The sequence below is a fragment of the Rana temporaria genome, chromosome 5 (genome assembly GCF_905171775.1).
Source record: "Rana temporaria chromosome 5, aRanTem1.1, whole genome shotgun sequence".
In the NCBI taxonomy this organism is placed as follows: Eukaryota; Metazoa; Chordata; class Amphibia; order Anura; family Ranidae; genus Rana; species Rana temporaria.
In genome coordinates, this window is record NC_053493.1 from 6,798,808 (window position 1) to 6,813,559 (window position 14,752).

At 51.5% G+C, this 14,752-nt stretch overlaps 1 protein-coding gene across 2 annotated transcripts in view; it reads right to left on the reverse strand.

Moving 5' to 3' along the window:
* LOC120939772 (1-phosphatidylinositol 4,5-bisphosphate phosphodiesterase gamma-1-like) overlaps nt 1-14,752 on the reverse strand; it is a 160,317-nt gene that overhangs the window by 97,529 nt on the left and 48,036 nt on the right. For both annotated transcript variants that reach the window (XM_040352124.1, XM_040352123.1), the window contains exons 5-6: nt 8,723-8,770; nt 3,873-3,957 (exon numbers count right to left, since the gene is read on the reverse strand). In XM_040352124.1, coding sequence (XP_040208058.1) covers nt 3,873-3,957; nt 8,723-8,770 — 133 coding nt within the window. The remainder of the gene's footprint in view (nt 1-3,872; nt 3,958-8,722; nt 8,771-14,752) is intronic.

Sequence of the window (14,752 nt, forward strand, 5' to 3'; positions counted from 1 at the left end):
ATTGGCGTCCTTTTTTCCCCACAAATAGAGCTTTCTTTTGGTGGTATTTTATCACCTCTGCGTTTTTTTTTTTTTGCGCTATAAACAAAAAAAGAGCGTAAATTTTGAAAAAAATGCAATATTTTTTACTTTTTGCTGTAATAAATATCCACAAAAAATATATAAAAACAATTTTTTTTCCTCAGTTTAGGCCGATACGTATTCTTCTACATATTTTTGGTTAAAAAAATCGTAATAAGCGTTTATTGATTGGTTTGCGCAAAATTCATAGCGTTTACAAAATAGGGGATAGTTTTATTGCATTTTTATAAAAAAAAAATTTTTTACTACTAATGGCGGCGATCAGCGATTTTTTTCATGACTGTGACATTATGGCGGACACTTCGGACAATTTTGACACATTTTTGGGACCATTGTCATTTTCACAGCAAAAAATGCTTTAAAAATGAATTGTTTACTGTGAAAATGACAATTGCAGTTTGGGAGTTAACCACTAGGGGGTGCTGAAGGGGTTATGTGTGACCTCATTTGTGTTACTAACTGTAGGGGGGTGTGGCTGTAGGTGTGACGTCATTGATTGTGGTTTCCTATATTAGGGAACACACGATCGATGACGGCGCCACAGTGAAGAACGGGGAAGCTGTGTTTACACTCACCTCTCCCCGTTCTTCAGCTCCGGGGACCGATCGCGGGACTCCAGCGGCGATCGGGTCCATGAGTCCCGCGGCCACGGAGCTTCGGACCAGGCCGCGGGCGCGTGCCCACGACCCACGGCTGGGCATTTAAGAATCACGTAAAGGTACGCGATTGTGCCCAGCCGTGCCATTCTGCCGACGTATATCGGCGTTAGGAGGTCCTTAAGTGGTTAAAATTGCGCACACTAGTGCAATGGCGACAAAGCTAAAAATCTCCATAGGCGACGCTGTAAACATTTTTAACGGTTACCAGTTTAGAATTAGAGAGGAGGTTCTGTGCTCAAATTATTGCTCTCACTCCAACAAACGCGGCGATACCTCACTGTTTACATGCGTCGCTTTAACTGACAATTTTGCGGTCGTGTGACGTGGCTCCCAAACAAAATTGACGTCCTTTATTGCTATCAGTGGTGAGGAGACCTCAATGCTGGATGGAAGCCTCCCTGCGCCGTCTTGAACCTGCTGGGTGGGCTGGCCTGTAACTGGGACATTTTGGCTGGGATGCTGAAAATGGTTTAAAAAGACTGTGTTGTACTGATGAGAAGAGTTTCTTGTGTTGTTTTAAGCTGCCCGTGAAGACAAATCCTGTCATTATTTTCCTGTTTTTGCTGAATAAAGTGAATTTTAAAGTTGACTGAAGTGTCTCCCTGCCCCTGTTTACCCCTCAGAGCCTTACAATTGGTGGAGAATGCGGGCACTTTGAGGGTTGCAGGACAGTCCTATGTCCTGGGTTAAAGCTACACAAGCTTGTTTACCCCTCAGATCCTGACAATTGGTGGAGAATGCGGGCACTTTGAGGGGTGCAGGCCAGTCCCTTGTCCTGGGTTAAAGCTAAACAAGCTTGTTTAACCCTCAGATCCTGACAATTGGTGGAGAATGCGGGCACTTTGAGGGGTGCAGGCCAGTCCCTTGTCCTGGGTTAAAGCTACACAAGCTTGTTTACCCCTCAGATCCTGACAATTGGTGGAGAATGCGGGCACTTTGAGGGGCGCAGGCCAGTCCCACATTCTGGGTTAAAGCTACACAAGCTTGTTTACTTCTCAGAGCCTTACAATTGGTGGAGAATGCAGGCACTTTGAGGGGTGCAGGCCAGTCCCTTGTCCTGGGTTAAAGCTACACAAGCTTGTTTACTCCTTAGAGCCTTACAATTGGTGGAGAATGCGGGCACTTTGAGGGTGCAGGCCAGTCCCACATTCTGGGTTAAAGCTACACAAGCTTGTTTACTCCTCAGATCTTGACAATTGGTGGAGAATGCGGGCACTTTGAGGGTGCAGGCCAGTCCCACATTCTGGGTTAAAGCTACACAAGCTTGTTTACTCCTCAGATCCTGACAATTGGTGGAGAATGCGGGCACTTTGAGGGTGCAGGCCAGTCCCTTGTCCTGGGTTAAAGCTAAACAAGCTTGTTTACCCCTCAGAGCCATACAATTGGTGGAGAATGCGGGCACTTTGAGGGTGCAGGCCAGTCCCTTGTCCTGGGTTAAAGCTAAACAAGCTTGTTTACCCCTCAGAGCCATACAATTGGTGGAGAATGCGGGCACTTTGAGGGGCGCAGGCCAGTCCCTTGTCCTGGGTTAAAGCTAAACAAACTTGTTTACCCCTCAGAGCCTTACAATTGGTGGAGAATGCGGGCACTTTGAGGAGTGTGAGCTGCCCGTGAAGACTAAATCTGTCATTATTTTCCTGTTTTTGCTGAATAAAGTGAACTTTAAGTTGACTGAAGTGTCTACCGGCCCCCGTTTACCCCTCGGATCCTGACAAAGCATATCTGAGATTCTATTGATTGGGTTTAAGCTTTAAACATACACCTGCTATAATCCTGAGGCTGTGTGTCACCTCATAAAGGGATCTGGAGTATTTTATAGTTCATATCATGATAATGTACAAAATCAGAGGGTATCGGTATTGTGTACATCTTGTTCCCATACAAAAAAATCCAAGAGGCCAAACAAAAATGTTTATTATATGAAGTGCTAAAGAAGATAGTGAGACTGGGGACATACGGAAGGAGACCTGGAGAGACTAAGGGTAGGTGGCCGGAGACCCGGAGAGACTGAGGACATACGACAGGAGACCCGGAGAGACTGAGGACATACGGCAGGAGACCTGGAGAGACTGAGGACATACGGCAGGAGACCTGGGGAGACTGAGGACATGCGGCAGGAGACCCGGAGAGACTGAGGACATACGGCAGGAGACCTGGAGAAACTGAGGACATAAGGCAGGAGACCTGGGGAGACTGAGGACATGCGGCAGGAGACCTTAAGAGACTGGGGACAAGCGGTAGGAGACCTGGAGAGACTGAGGACATACGGCAGGAGACCTGGAGAGACTGAGGACATATGGCAGGAGACCTGGAGAGACTGAGGACATACGGCAGGAGACCTGGGGAGACTGAGGACTCATGGCAGGAGACACAGAGAGACTAAGGATTGGTGGCCGGAGACCCGGAGAGACTGAGGACATACGGCAGGAGACCCGGAGAGACTGAGGACATACGGCAGGAGACCTGGGGAGACTGAGGACATGCGGCAGGAGACCCGGAGAGACTGAGGACATACGGCAGGAGACCTGGAGAAACTGAGGACATACGGCAGGAGACCTGGGGAGACTGAGGACATGCGGCAGGAGACCTTAAGAGACTGGGGACAAGCGGTAGGAGACCTGGAGAGACTGAGGACATACGGCAGGAGACCTGGAGAGACTGAGGACATATGGCAGGAGACCTGGAGAGACTGAGGACATACGGCAGGAGACCTGGAGAGACTAAGGATAGGTGGCCGGAGACCCGGAGAGACTGAGGACATACGGCAGGAGACCTGGGGAGACTGAGGACTCATGGCAGGAGACACAGAGAGACTAAGGATAGGTGGCCGGAGACCCGGAGAGACTGAGAACATACGACAGGAGACCTGGAGAAACTGAGGACTCGTGGCAGGAGACACAGAGAGACTGAGGACATAAGTGAGGCTAATAGGGATCACGGCTATTATTCCTTACAAATCATTGGACACAAGGTCTGTAAAAAAGGCTGTAGGAGTGCCAAAGGGTGACATGTGGCCCTTGGCCCACAAGTTGGGTGTCAGGGCTCCAAGTGGTTTACTAAGCTGAAACTTCACACCATAAAATACAACATTTGTTTTTCAGATGTACAGTCATTGTCCAGGTTCTTGCTCACCTGCAATTTGTCCCGCAGGAACCTCATATTAGGCACTCGATAATTCACCTGGGGGAGGAAAGCCTTTAGATCCTTCAGGGAGACGCTGGAAACACAAATATCAACCGTTATTTACTACAATTATAACCCCTTCCCCACTGACAGAGGTTCTGCCCCTTCCCCACTAACAGAGGTTCTGCCCCTTCCCCACTGACAGAGGTTCCGCCCCTTCCCCACTGACTGAGGTTTCACCCCTTCCCCACTGACTGGGGTTCTGCCCCTTCCCTACTGACTGAGGTTCCACCCCTTCCCTACTGACTGAGGTTCCGCCCCTTCCCCACTGACTGAGGTTCCACCCCTTCCCCACTGACTGGGGTTCTGCCCCTTCCCTACTGACTGAGGTTCCACCCCTTCCCCACTGACAGAGGTTCCACCCCTTCCCCACTGACAGAGGTTCCACCCCTTCCCCACTGACAGAGGTTCCACCCCTTCCCCACTGACTGAGGTTCCGCCCCTTCCCCACTGACAGAGGTTCCGCCCCTTCCCCACTGACAGAGGTTCCGCCCCTTCCCCACTGACAGAGGTTCCGCCCCTTCCCCACTGACAGAGCTTCTGCCCCTTCCCCACTGACAGAGGTTCCGCCCCTTCCCCACTGACAGAGGTTCCACCCCTTCCCCACTGACAGAGGTTCCACCCCTTCCCCACTGACAGAGGTTCCACCCCTCCCCACTGACAGAGGTTCCACCCCTTCCCACTGACAGAGGTTCCGCCCCTTCCCCACTGACAGAGGTTCCGCCCCTTCCCCACTGACAGAGGTTCCGCCCCTTCCCCACTGACAGAGGTTCTGCCCCTTCCCCACTGACAGAGGTTCCACCCCTTCCCCACTGACAGAGGTTCCGCCCCTTCCCCACTGACTGAGGTTCTGCCCCTTCCCCACTGACAGAGGTTCTGCCCCTTCCCCACTGACTGCGGGTTCTGCCTTTTCCCACTGACAGAGCTTCCGCCCCTTCCCACTGACAGAGGTTCTGTCCCTTCACCACTGACAGAGGTTCCGCCCCTTCCCCACTGACAGAGGTTCCGCCCCTTCCCCACTGACAGAGGTTCCGCCCCTTCCCCACTGACAGAGGTTCTGCCCCTTCCCCACTGACAGAGGTTCCGCCCCTTCCCCACTGACAGAGGTTCCACCCCTTCCCCACTGACAGAGGTTCCGCCCCTTCCCCACTGACAGAGGTTCCACCCCTTCCCCACTGACAGAGGTTCCGCCCCTTCCCCACTGACTGAGGTTCTGCCCCTTCCCCACTGACAGAGGTTCTGCCCCTTCCCCACTGACAGAGGTTCCGCCCCTTCCCCACTGACTGAGGTTCCGCCCCTTCCCCACTGACTGAGGTTCTGCCCCTTCCCCACTGACTGAGGTTCTACCCTTTCCCTACTGACTGCGGGTTCTGCCTTTTCCCACTGACAGAGCTTCCGCCCCTTCCCACTGACAGAGCTTCCGCCCCTTCCCACTGACAGAGCTTCCGCCCCTTCCCACTGACAGAGCTTCCGCCCCTTCCCACTGACAGAGGTTCTGTCCCTTCACCACTGACAGAGCTTCTACCCCTTCCCCACTGACAGAGCTTCTGCCCCTTCCCCACTGACGGAGGTTCTACCCCTTCCCCACTGACTGAGGTTTTAGCCCTTCCCTACTAACGGAGGTTCTAGCCCTTCTCCACTGACTGAGGTTCTGCCCCTTCCCCACTGACGGAGGTTCTACCCCTTCCCCACTGACGGAGGTTTTAGCCCTTCCCTACTAACGGAGGTTCTAGCCCTTCTCCACTGACTGAGATTCTGCCCCTTCCCCACTGACGGAGGTTTTAGCCCTTCCCTACTAACGGAGGTTCTAGCCCTTCTCCACTGACTGAGATTCTGCCCCTTCCCCACTGACGGAGGTTCTACCCCTTTCCCACTGACGGAGGTTCTGCACCTTCCCTACAACAGTCAGAATGACCAGTGAGTGTAAACCCCCCCCCCCCCCTTGGTGTTGTAAGCCTTATGTCAGTGGCAGTTGGAAGGGTTCCGGGGTCATTCCCACCAGTAGGCATGCATTGAAGTGTGCGTAACGCACATGCGCTGGTTACAATGTATTACAGCGTTTGCTTTATTTATTTTTATTTCAACTTTTTTTTAGCTCCTGGCACAGCAGTGGGTTGCGATGCATTACAACGCGTCCTAAAATGCAACATGTCCTATTTTTTTCTCCAGCCCACAGTAACGCGCGCGCTGGTGTGAGCCGCAGCCATTGGATACACGTTGCCTGCTCTTTGTATTGGGACTGTGATGATGTGAATGAGCCCCATAGTGCACTGCGGTGTCTGCGGGGGGCGCTGCCCTCCGTGCGCCCTCGCTACCTTATCATATAAATCTGTGATCTCTGGCGCTCAGACGCACATGTGGCGCCGACTCTGCGGCCGGGGAACACGCCGTTCTGAGCACATCTGGGGTGCAGCTTTTCCAAGACGCCTTAAAGGGGCCTCGACCTGCTTGCCCCCCCCCACCCAACCCCCACCCCCACCCTGCACTGAGAGCTGAGCTCAGACTTTCCATCGGCTCCTCATCTCTTCCCATTTCCTGAGCGGGATCCATTCCACTTCCTGTCACCGACTCCTATCACTTCCTGCCAGGCGTCCTGTTTATGGAGCGCGGCCGGGATTCTGGCAGGGAGTGATGATGTGTCCTCTCCTGCAGCGTCCGTCATGCGGCGGGGACGTCCTCTACATTGGGGGGAGGGGGGGGGTCATTTAATCTTCAATGGAAATCTTAACTGGGCAACAGGGGTTGGGGATTTTACATTGAAATGCAATGCAGCTCCGACGCGTTTGTGTTTCATCGCTTTGCCCCGCTCTGCCTCCGACGCAGATGAGTCTTCGATGGGACCGGCCGCGTCATCCGGAAAAACGCAGAGCCAATCAGAACCATCGTCCATTAATATCCACCACTGAAGACAACGGGAATCTGCGGACCGGCATTCAACGCGCGCTTCAGACAAATAAACATCGCCGTGGGCACAAGTACCTCACACTGCGCTCACACAGGTGGCAGCCAGAGGGGGGCATCTTACCGGGTCTCACAATTCCATTACCATTATTCTGTCAACTATTCCATGCGATTCCATGATGCATCACCATTACTGCCCATGGCTTTCATCAAAAACCAATCAGTGCAACCCATCAGTGCAGCTTATCAATGCCCCTCATTACCGCCTCATTAGTGCCCATCTATGCCACTTATCAGTGCCCATCAATGCAGCCTACCAGTGCCCATCAATGCAGCCTAATCAGTGCAGCCTACTAGTGGCCATCAATGTAGCCTATCAGTGCCCATTAATGCAACCTACCAGTGCTCATCAGTGCAGCCTACCAGTGCCCATCAATGCATCCTACCAGTGCTCATCAGTGCCTATCAAAGCAGCCTATCAGTGTCCAGCAATGTAGCCTACCAGTGCCCATCAATGCAGCCTATTAGTGTACATCAAGTGCAGTCTTATATGTGGCTACCAGTGCAACAATATCAGTGCAGCTTATCAATGCCCACCATTACTGCCTCACCAGTGGACATCAGTGCAGCCTCATCAGTGGCCATCAGTGCTGCATCATCAGTGCCCATCAGTGTAGCGTACCAGTGCCTATCAGTGCAGCCTCATCTGTGCCCATCAATGCAGTCTACTAGTGGCCATCAACGTAGCCTACCAGTGCCCAACAATGTAGCCTACCAGTGCCCACCAATGCATCCTACCAGTGCTCATCAGTGCCATCAAAGCAGCCTACCAGTGCCCAACAATGTAGCCTACCAGTGCCCATAAATGCAGCCTACCAGTGCCCATCAGTGCAGCCTTATCAATGCCCATCAATGTAGCCTACCAGTGCCCATCAATGTAGCCTACTTCATCAGTGCAGCCTTATATGTGGCTACCAGTGCAGCCTAGCAGTGCAACAATATCAGTGCAGCCTCATCAATGCCCACCATTACCGCCTCATCAGGGCCGATCAATGCAGCCTACCAGTGCCCATCAATGCAGCCTCACCAGTGCCCATCAATGCAGCCTACCAGTGCCCATCAATGCAGCCTACCAGTGCCCATCAATGCAGCCTACCAGTGCCAATCAATATAGCCTACCAGTGCTCAATACCCATCAATGTAGCCTACCAGTGCCCAACAATGTAGCCTACCAGTGCCCATCAATGCAGCCTACCAGTGCCCATCAATGCAACTTACCAGTGCCCATCAGTGTAACCTCATCAGTGCTCATCAATGCAGCCTACCAGTGCCCATCAACGCAACTTACCAGTGCCCATCAATGTAGCCTCACCAGCTCTTAAAGCAGCAGTAACAGTGAGCGTGATATAAGCCCCGCGCTGCTTATAACATACATTGGAAGACACGGGGTTAAGGGGGTGTGGTCAGGGTCGGGGACTCTGCTAGTGCAAGTACCTGAACCCGTCTCGGCATCACACTCCTGGTACACTCAGCACAGCAGCACTCGGAGAGGGAGGGGCAACTCTGGGAGCCAATGGGGATGTGGTGCATGCACATGTGCCGACAGGAGCAGAGGGGCGACTTATTAATCCGCTGCTCCTTCACCCTCCAATCACAAGTTGTGTGGGAGGGAACTGACCAGGATTCATTGCTTCAATACTACAGAGAGAAAAGTCTGGTCACCGGCTGTGCTGAGCTGTGTGACTCTCGGGACTGGATGTACAAAAAGAGATCAGTCAAATCTGCTGAAGATGGAGCCCCCCCCCCCCCCGGGGTTGTCAGGCCGTCTGTCCCCGTGTGGGGAGGTTCCAGGACTTTACAGGCTGACAGACTCCATCAATACTATGAAATAACATTACCTGCCGTCCCGCCCCCGGTCCATCACCTCAAACTGTTTCCTCAGCCACCTGTACAGGAGAGAGGAGAGCGATAAAGCACCATACTACGGCAACAACAACAAATTCCACCCCACCCCCCATTCCCAATCCCCCATTCCCAATCCTGACCATTGAAAGATCCATAGCAGGGTCCCAGACTATGGCAATCTAATGTAAGGGGGACTCTGATAAGGCTCTCAAGTAGGAGAGGACTCTGATGTAAGGGGGACTCTGATAAGGCTCTCAAGTAGGAGAGGACTCTGATGAAAGGGGGACTCTGATAAGGCTCTCAAGTAGGAGAGGACTCTGATGTAAGGGGGACTCTGATAAGGCTCTCAAGTAGGAGAGGACTCTGATGTAAGGGGGACTCTGATAAGGCTCTCAAGTAGGAGAGGACTCTGATGAAAGGGGGACTCTGATAAGGCTCTCAAGTAGGAGAGGACTCTGATGTAAGGGGGACTCTGATAAGGCTCTCAAGTAGGAGAGGACTCTGATGTAAGGGGGACTCTGATAAGGCTCTCAAGTAGGAGAGGACTCTGATGAAAGGGGGACTCTGATAAGGCTCTCAAGTAGGAGAGGACTCTGATATAAGGGGGACTCTGATAAGGCTCTCAAGTAGGAGAGGACTCTGATGTAAGGGGGACTCTGATGTAAGGGGGACTCTGATAAGGCTCTCAAGTAGGAGAGGACTCTGATGTAAGGGGGACTCTGATAAGGCTCTCAAGTAGGAGAGCACTCTGATGTAAGGGGGACTCTGATAAGGCTCTCAAGTAGGAGAGGACTCTGATGTAAGGGGGACTCTGATGAAAGGGGGACTCTGATAAGGCTCCCAAGTAGGAGAGGACTCTGATGTAAGGGGGACTCTGATAAGGCTCTCAAGTAGGAGAGGACTCTGATGTAAGGGGGACTCTGATAAGGCTCTCAAGTAGGAGAGGACTCTGATGTAAGGGGGACTCTGATGAAAGGGGGACTCTGATAAGGCTCTCAAGTAGGAGAGGACTCTGATGTAAGGGGGACTCTGATGTAAGGGGGACTCTGATAAGGCTCTCAAGTAGGAGAGGACTCTGATGTAAGGGGGACTCTGATGTAAGGGGGACTCTGATGTAAGGGGGACTCTGATGTAAGGGGGACTCTGATGAGGCTCTTAAGTAGGAGAGGACTCTGATGTAAGGGGGACTCTGATGAAAGGGGGACTCTGATAAAGCTCTCAAGTAGGAGAGGACTCTGATGTAAGGGGGACTCTGATAAGGCTCTCAAGTAGGAGAGGACTCTGATGTAAGGGGGACTCTGATAAGGCTTTCAAGTAGGAGAGGACTCTGATGTAAGGGGGACTCTGATAAGGCTTTCAAGTAGGAGAGGACTCTGATGTAAGGGGGACTCTGATAAGGCTCTCAGGTAGGAGAGGACTCTGATGTAAGGGGGACTCTGATGTAAGGGGGACTCTGATAAGGCTCTCAAGTAGGAGAGGACTCTGATGTAAGGGGGACTCTGATGTAAGGGGGACTCTGATAAGGCTCTCAAGTAGGAGAGGACTCTGATGTAAGGGGGACTCTGATAAGGCTCTCAAGTAGGAGAGGACTCTGATGTAAGGGGGACTCTGATGTAAGGGGGACTCTGATGTAAGGGGGACTCTGATGTAAGGGGGACTCTGATAAGGCTCTCAAGTAGGAGAGGACTCTGATGTAAGGGGGACTCTGATGTAAGGGGGACTCTGATAAGGCTCTCAAGTAGGAGAGGACTCTGATGTAAGGAGGAGTCTGATAAGGCTCTCAAGTAGGAGAAGACTCTGATGTAAGGGGGGCTCTGATAAGGCTCTCAAGTAGGAGAGGACTCTGATGTAAGGGGGACTCTGATAAAGCTCTCAAGTAGGAGAGGACTCTGATGTAAGGGGGACTCTGATGTAAGGGGGACTCTGATAAGGCTCTCAAGTAGGAGAGGACTCTGATGTAAGGGGGACTCTGATGTAAGGGGGACTCTGATGTAAGGGGGACTCTGATGTAAGGGGGACTCTGATGTAAGGGGGACTCTGATGAGGCTCTCAAGTAGGAGAGGACTCTGATGTAAGGGGGACTCTGATGAAAGGGGGACTCTGATAAAGCTCTCAAGTAGGAGAGGACTCTGATGTAAGGGGGACTCTGATAAGGCTCTCAAGTAGGAGAGGACTCTGATGTAAGGGGGACTCTGATAAGGCTTTCAAGTAGGAGAGGACTCTGATGTAAGGGGGACTCTGATAAGGCTTTCAAGTAGGAGAGGACTCTGATGTAAGGGGGAGTCTGAATGGGACCCTGAAGTAAAAGGGAACTCTGATGTAAGGAAGACTTTGATGGGGGCCCTGAATAAGGGAGGACTCTGATGGGGACTCTCATGTAAAGAAGACTCTGATAAGGCTCTCAGGGGGAGGAGGGGACTGTGATGAGGACTCTCATGTAATAGGGACTCTGATGGTCTCTAAAGGGAACTGATAAGGCTCTCGAGGAAGAGGAGACACTAATGGGGAATCTGAAGTAAGAGGGAACGCTGATGGGGACTCTGATGTAAGGGGGGACTCTGATAAGGTTCTCAAGTAACAGGGGACTCTGATGGGGACCCGGAAGTAAGAGGGGACTCTGATGGGGACTTTCATTTAAAGAGGACTCTATTGTAAGGGGCAACTCTGTTAAGGCACAAGAAAGAGGAGCCTCTAATGGGGAACCCAAAGTAAGAGGGAACTCTGATATAAGGGGGACTCTGAAGAGGAGACTCTGATGTAAGGGGGGAACTCAGATAAGGTTCTCAAGTAACAGGGGACTCTAATGTAAGGAAGACTCTGATTGGGACTCTCATCTAAAGGGGACTCTGATGTAAGCGGGAACTCTGATAAGACTCTCAAGTAACAGGGGACTCTAATGTGGACCCTGAAGAGGGAATCTGATGTAAGGAAGACCCTGATTGTGACTTTCATGTAAGGGGGGGTTCTGATAAGGCTCTTAGGTAGGGGGAGACTCTGTTGGGGACTCTGATTTAAAGAGGACTCTGATGTAAGGGGGAACTCAGATAAGGTTCTCAAGTAACAGGGGACTCTAATGGGGACCCTGAAGTAACAGAGACTATGATTTAAGGGGGACTCTGATGTAAGGGGGAACTCTGATAAAGCTCTCAAGGAAGAAGAGACTCTAATAGGAACTCTGATGTAGGGGGGACTCTGATGTAAGGGGGTGACTCTGATGTAAGGGGGGGACTCTGATAAAGCTCTCAAGGAAGAAGAGACTCTAATAGGAACTCTGATGTAAGGGGGGACTTTGATGTAAGGGGGGGACTCTGATGTAAGGGGGGGACTCTGATGTAAGGGGGGGACTCTGATAAAGCTCTAAAGGAAGACAAGCCTCTAAAAGGAACTCTGATGTAAGGGGGGACTATGATGTAAGGGGGGGACTCTGATGTAAGGGGGGGCTCTGATGTAAGGGGGGGGGCTCTGATGTAAGGGAAGGGGACTCTGATGTAAGGGGGGGGGGCTCTGATGTAAGGGGGGAGGGACTCTGATGTAAGGGGGGAGGGACTCTGATGTAAGGGGGGAGGGACTCTGATGTAAGGGGGGAGGGACTCTGATGTAAGGGGGGAGGGACTCTGATGTAAGGGGGGATTCTGATGTAAGGGGGGGACTCTGATGTAAGGGGGGGACTCTGATGTAAGGGGGGGACTCTGATGTAAGGGGGGGACTCTGATGTAAGGGGGGGGGCTCTGATGTAAGGGGGGGGGACTCTGATGTAAGGGGGGACTCTGATGAAAGGGGGGGACTCTGATGAAAGGGGGGGACTCTGATGTAAGGGGGGGGACTCTGATGTAAGGGGAGGACTCTGATGTAAGGGGGACTCTGATGAAAGGGGGGGACTCTGATGAAAGGGGGGGACTCTGATGTAAGGGGGGGGACTCTGATGTAAGGGGAGGACTCTGATGTAAGGGGGACTCTGATGAAAGGGGGGGACTCTGATGAAAGGGGAGGACTCTGATGTAAGGGGGGACTCTGATGAAAGGGGGGGACTCTGATGAAAGGGGGGGACTCTGATGTAAGGGGGGGGACTCTGATGTAAGGGGAGGACTCTGATGTAAGGGGGACTCTGATGTAAGGGGGAGGGATTCTGATGTAAGGGGGGGACTCTGATGTAAGGGGGGGACTCTGATGTAAGGGGGGGGACTCTGATGTAAGGGGGGGGACTCTGATGTAAGGGGGGACTCTGACGTAAGGGGGGAAACTCTGACTTAAAGGGGGGAACTGATAAGGCTCTCAAGTAAGAGGGGACTCTTATGGGGACCCTGAAGTAACAGGAGACTATGATTTGAGGGGGACTCTGATGAGGACCCAGAAGTAAGTTGAATAAAATAGAAAAGAACAATATAATAGAATAGAATAGAAAAGAATAGTCTAGAATAGAAAAAACAATATAATAGAATAGAATAGAATTGTAATGTGGAATAGAATAAATGTGATGTGAATGGATTGGGGTTCTGTGACTCGGGGAACTTCGAATAAATAAAAGGAATTCCGAAGAAGAACAAAACAAAGAATTTGATGTCGGTGAGGAAAGGGGATTTTTTCCGATCTGCGGATGTCGGAGACGTGGATTTGTCACGTCACACGGCGGAGCGCAGAGGGGGCGTGGCCACCACACAGAGCCAAACGCGATCTAACGTTAAATCTTTGCGGCTGAAGGGGGTTGATGGGAGGGAAGGAGGGGCTGCAGACAGCGCAGTCGCGCCCGGACTGAACGAGAGTCGATATCTCCGCCGTTGGGACGAGTCGCGGCGACAATGTTATCAGCTCCGCCCCCTGCTGGATAAATCCCCGCGTGGGACCGCCTCCGTCACCCGGCATTGTGGCCGAGCAGCGTAGGTAAACACTGACAGGGGGTGTGGCCTGTGAGGAGAGGAGGGGTTTGTTTGATGTTATTTTTAGATCCCAACCCGATCGACGACACCGATCGAAAAATGGAGGATGATTGGGAGGAAAATAGGCAGAGACTCCTCCTCCTGGACTGAAACGGCTTCCTCCCATTTCCCTGCACACTGTGAGCTTCTCTCCATGTGCATCAGAAGCCGCGGCAAGTCAGAAATAGCTCCGCCCCGTTTCCTGGCTGGGGGACGTCCTAGCACTTTCCTCCCCAGCCTAAGTGTCCCTGGCCCCGCCCCCTTTTTATTAATTGGATTTCAGTTCTTCCATGGAGGCTCAGCATCACCTGTGGGGGCGTTACCTATGCAAATACAGCCTGCTTAGAAACGCCCACTCCTCCAGACTGACACCCACCCATCAAGGCCAATACTGGGACCAGGAACTACGCCCCCCTCCCCCACTGAATGGGTTTACTATCGTATGCCCAGGGCAGCTTACCCTTCTGCCCACCCCTTGCCCCAGCCCCGAACAAGGCATTATTTTATATTTGCATAACTCCTCCCACTGCTTGCATTAGGGCTCTTGGGAGAAGTACTGAGGACCAGGGGGCGGTGACGATTTCAGGAAGCTCCTCCCACCTGCATTGCATAGAGAAGTACAGAGACCCGGTGCCTCGGTGAGTGGGTGTCAGTCTGGAGGAGTGGGCGTTCCCAGGCAGGCAGGCGGGGTTTAAATAGGTTAACGCCCACATGTGATGCTGAGCCTCCGGATTCAAACAAAATATGAAAAACAAGACAGGCGCCGTCTGTTCCAAATCAAAGAATCGGACGGATTTTTCTTCATTCATAAATTCGGTGCGCGGATCTGAATGACAATAGTAATCAATTTGTAACAAATCCGGAAAAAAAATGAAACAAAAATTTGGCCGAAACCTGAATTCGAAAACAAAAAAATAGAAAAAAAAATGAAATCTAAAAGGAATAGAATAGAATAGAAAATAATAAAATAGATTAAAAAAGAAGAAAATAGAATAGAAAATAAAATAATTTAATAAAATATAATAAAAAATAAAGGAATAGAAGAGAATAGAAAATGAAAGAATATAATAAAATATAATGCAGAATAAAATAGAATAGAAAATAATAGAA